Source organism: Sorex fumeus, unplaced genomic scaffold (assembly GCF_029834395.1).
Source record: "Sorex fumeus unplaced genomic scaffold, SorFum_2.1 ptg000003l, whole genome shotgun sequence".
In the NCBI taxonomy this organism is placed as follows: Eukaryota; Metazoa; Chordata; class Mammalia; order Eulipotyphla; family Soricidae; genus Sorex; species Sorex fumeus.
This window is the reverse complement of record NW_026606060.1, coordinates 20649006-20657043: the sequence shown is the minus strand read 5'-3', so window position 1 is coordinate 20657043 and position 8038 is coordinate 20649006. Positions and strand designations below refer to the sequence as shown.

At 46.3% G+C, this 8038-nt stretch overlaps 1 gene segment (V, D, J or C); it reads left to right on the top strand.

The window, feature by feature from the left end:
• The first annotated feature begins 4182 nt into the window (after positions 1-4182).
• LOC130025158 (immunoglobulin kappa variable 1-12-like) lies at positions 4183-4660 on the top strand. The segment is given in 2 exon segments: positions 4183-4231; positions 4341-4660. Coding segments are annotated over 2 exon segments (369 nt in total).
• Positions 4661-8038: the final 3378 nt, after the last annotated feature.

The following is an 8038-nucleotide window of genomic DNA, read 5'->3' as shown; positions in this document are numbered from 1 at the left end:
CCATAAGTGACAAGAGAGTCCCTGGATCTTAGAAATACTGAGAGTCACAGGCCGGTTATCAGCAGAGCCAGGGGCTCTGTAGTGTGGTAGGAAAATATGAAGTGTCTAGAAGTCTGAGTTGTAGTGAGATTTTCACCGTTTTCTTGTCTTGGGATAGAAGTTTTTTGTCTTTGATGGCGAAAAATGTGCGCTGAAGGACGGCTGTTGGAACATTGTATGACTGAAGCCCAATCATGAACAACTTTGTAACTTTGTATCTCACTGTGATCCCATAAAAATAAATAACCGAAAAAATATAAAAAATAATACGTAATAGAAGTCCTGTCGTGCCTTTGTACTAAGAACTGTTTTGACCCCATATATAATATTCATAGTTGGTGATAGATCTGTCGAATCACTTGAGGTAAAATGAGGGAGGTCACACCGCGGGTGTTAGATGGGGATTAAGGGGATCAGGGAACCCATCTCTGTCCCATCAGACACCCACCCAGAAGAGACCTGCTGGACAATAGGAGAGAGGTGCACCTGTTGACAGGAAGAGGGCCCCCTGGAAGTGACCCTGAGCAAACTTGACTCTCCAACTTCACTCTCCAACCGCCTAGAGTGGGAGAATCCCATGTGAGTAGTGTAAGACCCAGCCTGTGTGTTTCTCTGAGGGATCCAGAGCTGAAGCTTCACACTCCTGGACCCTCAGAGCAGGGCTGCCTCAGGGGCACCTCAGACAATTGGGTGCCCATTCCTTTCCTACCCTGTACTCTTATTGCTCAGGCTTCATGCTCATCTTGTTTGTTGAGCCTGACCTTGCCTTTAGGATGAAGTTGTTGTTACTTTTATTCTGATCAGAAATGCCTCAAGTCAAGTAGTCCTAGAACTGCATTTCCCAGCCAGATGGCTGAGTATTGTTCACAGTAACCATAGGGTCCTAAAAACAGGATATGAGGGGCCCCCAAATAAATTAATATTTTCAATAATATTTTGTATGCTTTAGAGTCTCATCTAGTAGTACACAGGATTTACTATGGTGTTTTTCCTTCAGTTATCACTCACTCCTGCCCAGCTTTGGGAAATGTTTCATGGAATTCTGGTTTGGTCTTTGGGTGCTGAATTCAGTGGTGTGGGACCATAGGATACTGCTAGGGAATAACTTTTGCAGTTCCAGGGACAGCCTCCAGAACGAAAGAACAGTGGTATTGATGAGGTGGTGGAATGGAGCTCTTAGGAACCTGGATGCTGACTCCCCCAGCATGGGTCTCTGCCCCAGTCCAGAGTGACAGTTCTCCTTGTGTGAGTCCTATCTCTACCTCACACTGACTCCCTCGCCCTAGGTGGCACCCTGCATCCCATAGGCGTGTTTATTTAATGTCTGTTAACCTCATCTGTTGTGAGGGGGCAGCCATTGACTGTTCTGTAGTGTTATCACCTCAATCTTCTCAAGACACAGAGTCTTTCATCTGGTGTCTGAGAGCTGCTGTGTCTTTGGAGCAACTCGAGGTTTGTGAGCAAGAGAGGCACCAGTGATGAGACTGAAATATTCAATGAGGATTCGGTCAAGTTGTCCTTTCTCAGCCACCACATCTGAACACATTTTCAACTGACCAGCTCAGGGGAAGAGGATGAAAGATAGGAAGAGAATCCAAGCATGTCAAGGAATATTCAGATCTGTGTCATGAATTAGAGCTGGAAAAGAAACAACTGTTTCAAGACGAGGAAGAAAAGTTTTTGCTATTATGTTGACTGGGAAGTAATGGAATAGTTTCTCAGGTGCAGGATGGGGAGATGAGGAGAAGAATGGGTTGGGATGTTAGATATTCTCTGTCTTAGCACTCATTTATGAATCAAGACCCGAAATGTTTGTACAATTCATTTCACTCATTGAATTTGTGTCTGCTAATAATAGCAATTTCTCACACAAAATAAGACATAAGACAGCAATTTTGGGGGGAAACTGACCCATCAAGAGGCATGAACTGGGGGGTATGGTGCCGCCAGCAGGTCAATCTGTACCTGTGAGGTGAGTGCATCAGCAGCCTGATGGCAACGTCAGACTTTCAGATACCCCAAAATTGCTGCTGTGCCTTTGGCCAGACCCCAAAAACTTGGGACAAAGTTTACCAAGAAAGTAAATGGCTAAAAGTTAGGTATGTGGGAGACACACACACAAACCACCTCTGGCTCAGCTATATAATTGGAGGCATGGCCTCCCTTGCTCCTGATCAAACTGATTAATGGTCATGATCCCAGAGACTCAGAAACGAATCTCGGAACCCAAAAGCTTTTGGCAGAATTGCATCCTGTTCCTGCAGTAGGTTCCTGGCGCTGGGCCACTCCAGGTGGGAATAGGTTTTGTGCCTTGGCCTGTTCCCCCTGGCGGCCTGGGACCACCATCCTCCAGAGGCCACTGGACAATCAGGTTTGGACCTGCAGTGACGAGACACACGGGGCCTCACCACATGAGGGTGGAGCTGACTCTTTCTCTCCATCCCAATGAGACCCCAAGTCGCCGCCCTACAAATGGCCTCTCTGGCTCCTCATCAAGTTGATTAAGAGCCATGATACCAGAGACTCAGAAACAAATCTTGAAACCCAGTGGCTTTTGGCAGAAATGCATCTGGACTGCGTACAAGGTGGCTGCCAGCTCAGAGCTTATTGGAAAGCCAGGTATGAGCCGGCGGTGATGGGGAACTGCAGTCTCATGGGAAGGAGGGTGGTACCGGCTCATTCTTCACGCCCTACTGAGGTCACAAATAGCCCCTCACAAGCGGCTCTCTGGCACTATCATGGCTCCAGAGGCAAAGGAACTTAATCCAGAACCTGGCAGCTTGCGGCAAAAAAGTGAATGGACCATTCATTAAACTAAAGCGCCTTGCGTCCCCAGTGGGGAAAGGGTGTTGTTCCCTTCTGCCTTTTTTCCCCCTGGCAGCAAGGTGGCCACCACCTCAGAGCTTATAGGAAAGCCAGTTATGAGCCATCAGTGACAGGACAATTGCAGTCTCATGGGAAGGGGGACGGTACTGGCATGTCCTTCACGTCCTACCGAGGTCACGACTTACCCCCCATGAGGGGCTCTCTGGCACGGCCATAACACCACACACACAGAAACCAATCTCGTCATTATCTGGCTCTTTGCAGAAATCCAAAATCATTATATGACATTATATGATTCTCATAACCAGCTACAGAAAACAAAATATTTCACAATGCCTTTTCAGCAATTCTGATTGTTTGGGGGGAAATTCTAAACAATAATGGTGTATCTTTTGTCGAAATGATGAATGTAATCAATGCAGAGAAGAGTTAAGTAGAAATCATCTGCCTCACAGGCATTTGGAGGGATGGGAGGAGGGGTATACTGGAGTTCTTGGTGGTGAAAAATGAGTACTATTGAAGGGAAAGTTGTTTGATCATTGTATGACCGAGACTTAAACCTAAAAGCTTAGTAACTTTTCCCACAGTCATTCAGTAAATAAATATAAAAATAAATAAATAAATAAGGTGGGGAAAAAAAGAGGCATGAACTGGCGTCCACATGTGAGCACAGGACCCGCATATCTCAGAGCATTTGCAGATTAAGGCCTGACAGTTCCAGCACTGCAGCACCGCAATAGCCTTGGTCCCTGGCATTGAACTGCTCATCCCAATGGCTATGTGATATTCATAGTGACCACCAAGTTTCTGAGCACTGACTGACAAAAAGTCCTCCCACTATCAAATAGAAAAACATAAAATTATAATTCTTTACAAAGAGCAGTAAAATATAATGTGATTTCAAAGCAAAGAGAAGACTTCCCTTGCCTCAATATTATCCTCAGATGAGAAATCAAAGGAATTTGAACAATTCCTGAGGAAGTCTAAAAAGTATTTTCTGACAAAGCCTGTTTCTGTGGCAGAGAATGTAAGAAGCTGTGTCCTAACACAGGGACCCGCCCTTCTGTGCTCACACTGGGGCCCTCCTGGGGCCTGGGGAGGAGCATGTTCTCTGTGGGCAAAGTTCTGCTTCCCCACAGGGACCTGCACCCCTGACCTCCCTGCAGCTGGGCTGGTCCCCAGACACACCCTCCCCCCTCTGCCTCCCCAGCCTGCCCAGCCCCTTCTCATTTGCAAGTGCTCAGAGCTCATGCCTGGACACTCAATAATAGTCTGAGTCACCCTGCAGGGTCAGTGTCTGTGACACACAGAGTGGACATGAGGACCCCTGTGCAGCTCCTCAGCTTCCTGCTGCTCTGGCTCCCAGGTAAGGAGAGAAATGAGGGTTTACTGGACATTGTGTTACCCATGCTTCAGGGAGAATAATATAGAGTAAGATGAATGGTCACAATGCGTGCTTATATTTTCAACCCCAGGTTCCCGGTGTGATATCCAGATGACCCAGCCTCCATCCATGTCTGCATCTCTGGGAGAGAAAGTCACCATCACCTGCAAGGCCAGTCAGAGCATTAGCAAATGGTTAGCCTGGTATCAGCAGAAACCAGGGAAAGCTCCTAGGCTCCTGATCTATGATGCAACCAGTTTACAACAAGGCGTCCCTCCCCGGTTCAGTGGGAGTGGATCTGGGACAGATTTCACTCTCACAATCAGCAGCCTGAAGCCTGAAGATGCTGCCACTTATTATTGTCAACAGCATAATAATCTCCCTCCCACAGTGATACAAGCCAGAACATAAACCCCCAGAGAACAGCTGTGTGATGCAGGGCTGGCCCAGCTGCTCCTGGATCTTCCCTCTTCTGAGAGTGTGTCAGATGCAGCTATACTGAGTCATTAGAGACAGCTCTGCTACAATATTTTAGTCTCCATTTCCCCTCCTGTCATCCCAGAAGCTCTGGAATTACAATAGATCTTATGATTTTGTTTATTGAAATTATTTTCCTCCAGGAAGTTAGTAACGGTGACATCAAGAGTTCATGCAGGTCCAATCACTTTAAATTGTTCATAAATCACTGTTTTAATAGGTATTTTAGTCTCATAATGAAAACTTTCCCATATCAAATTGTGATGACATGTGTACACAGTTACAGCCTCTTAGTGGGGGTATCACCACTGTCCAAGGAACTTTCTGATATGGACCAAGGAGAAACTGCTTCTTGCCAGGGGTAAGCACTGCAGAATTTGGAAAGGGGCAAAGATGTGTTCCGTTGACTAGTGGGATTTCAGGCTAAACTGTTATGGGAGGAAAAGCCATGTTTAGTGTCAGGAACTGTAGTCTGTTGTACTTACTACCTTGGAATACGAAATGAAGTTTATACCCAATGACATGCAGCGAAGGATTGCGGTCGATGCGGGCAAGTGAGAGATCAAATAAAAGAGAAAATTTTCAACTTTTTCTTTAAGCCCCTCTTCTCCCATGATCATGTATGGCACTGGCTAGTCTCAGAGTCTTTTTGCTTTCCCCATGCTAATGAAATCCATGATTTCTCTTATACACATCCTTCCTTTCTTCCTCTACATTCACATCCAAAGTAAGTTTAATAGAAACAATTTTACTTCAGTGGCAGTGGATCTGAGACAGATTTCACTCTCACCAACAGCAGCCTAAAGCCTGAAGATGCTGCTACTTATTACTGTCAACAGCATAATAATCTCCCTCCCATGGAGATGCACACCAGAACAAAAACACCCAGAGATCAGCTGTGCAAGGCTGGGCTGGCCCAGCTGCTTGTCCTGGTGTCTCCCTTGCTGAGAGCATCAGATGCAGTGAAGATGTGATGTGATGGTTTTTTATGTCACTTTCTTCTCTCTCACTATTTGTGAATAGGAAAGCTATGAACTTTTGAGTATTGATTTTAAGCCTGCAACTTTACTATACAAGCCTATTGTTTCTAGGAGTTTCTTGGTAGAGGTTTTAGGATTCTCTGAGTATAGTTTCATATCATCTGCGACTAGTGAGAGCCTTATTTCTTCCTTTCCTACCTGAATGCCGTTAATATCTTTTTCTTGCCTAACCGCTATTCCAAGTTCTTCCAGTAGTATATTGAACAGCAGTGGGCATCCTTGTCTCGTCCCTGATCTTAGAGGGAAATCTCTCAGTTTTTCCCCATTGAGGATAATGCTGCTGTAGGCTTGTGGTAGATGGCTCTAACTATATTGAGGAAAGTCCCCTCTATCCCCCACTGGTCACCTGTTACTTCACCTGCACCTTCCTGATGCTCCTGAAATTCTTTCTGAAATGTCATCATGAGAATCCTAGTTCCTGATTCTTAGCTCCTGGGAACACACATCTCTTCTTCTGAGTAGCTTCTTCTCAAGTAGTTGATCAGTTTGTTAAGGAGTGGAATCTTTTATTTATATTTTTGCATTAGAGTCTGATCTGTTAACAGATGGTATACAATGTTGCAAAGACAGCTGAAGTCCCTCTCAGGATCCCTGGGACCAGCATCTGAGACTTTTGAAATCGCCCTATCACAAACAGCCACTAGATGGCAGACAGACCGGATACTGACTAGAGCAAGAGCCTGGATCTTGGAAGTGCTGGGTCAGGAACAGAGTTACTCTCTGTTCATGGGGACAGGGTCCCATGGGTGTGATGGGAAAAGTACTGAAATGACTGTCAATGGCTGAGTTTTAGATAAAATATTATCTGATTTCCTCTATGTGAGTAGAAAGTGAGTACTACCTGTCTGATACAGACAGTATATTAGTGTTGCCATGTGAGAACCTTGGCATTATGCCCAACTCTGCACATTTTGAACAATTCCAGTGCGATTATTTGTAGACATGAATGAAAAAACACCACTTACTTTGAAGTGACAACACAGGAAGGATGATTAGATGGGAGTATAGAGAAACCAGAAAACGTCCTCTGTCCTCTCAGGCACCCACCAGCAGAGGCCTGTGATGACAAGGGGGAGGGAGGGGCTCCTGCTGATGGGAGGAGGGTCTCAGGGGAAGTGACCCTGGAGGAACTTGACCTTCCTCTCCAGCCTCCCAGAGTGCGAGATTCCCGTGTGTGTGTTGTGAGCTACCAGCCTGTGTGGACCTCTGACAGAGCCTGAGCTGATGCTTCACACCTGGCACCCTCTGAGCAGGAATGCCTCTGGGACACCCAGAAAAGGTGACCCTGAGGCAACTACCCCTTTTTTTTCTTCTTGTCTGACAACTGAGGAGAAGTCAGAAATCATTTTCATTTTGTCAGGAAACACCTTGTTGATGAAACTGCTGGCTGTTTAACTAGACCAGAAATCCATCAAACTGAATGAACTATCACCTTGATAGTAATATTTTGGGTGTCCTCATGTTACTCCACTCAGATATCATGGGGAACACAATGCAACCCACCTCCCGTTCCCCTGGCTGTTCAAGGAGGTTAGTGTCCTTGCATGACCAATATGAGTGTTCAGAGAGTTAGAGACTGAATCTAGCTCTGAAGCTTCTGCTCAGCCCATTCCCCCCTAGACTCTGCAGGATGGTGACAGCTGCTCTGTCCCCTCCTCACCATCAGAGGAAGCTGCCACAGGAGCTCAGACAATCTCTGTGTGCTGACCCCCATCTGCTGCTCCTGTGGTGGAATGTGCAGTCTTAAGGCCTCTTGTGACAACAGGATTGTGTGAACACCCTGGAGTCTCATCCTCCTTCTCCCCCAACCATTCCCCTGGCCATCATAATCACCTCAGGGCAACTCCTCTGAGCAGACAGGTCAGGCAAAAGTGTGTGTCTCATCTGATCTGCTCTTCTGTGTACACATACCCAGTTAACCTGTTTTCACTCTCCTCTGGTGTCCTTTGTAACCGAGTTCCCTTTTTCTCTCATCCTGCCACTGGCAACTCTTATTCTGCCCTGTCTCAGAGAAGCTCTGACGGTTGTCCTGTGGTAAGTGAGCTGAAGGGAATCATAGAGTAGGAGTTGGTTAGAAGTTTGATCATGGGACCACACTAGGTCCAGTGGTAGCAGAAGCATGGCTGCTTTAAAAATCAATGGTGGATTGGGGTATATGTTGGGACAGGGAGAGATCTCACCTGCCTGAGTCAGGTGTGAGACCTCAAATGGCTCTGGAAGGTCCTATCAGGGGACCTGCAGAACATGATGCTCTCTGTGCTGCCCCTGTCTG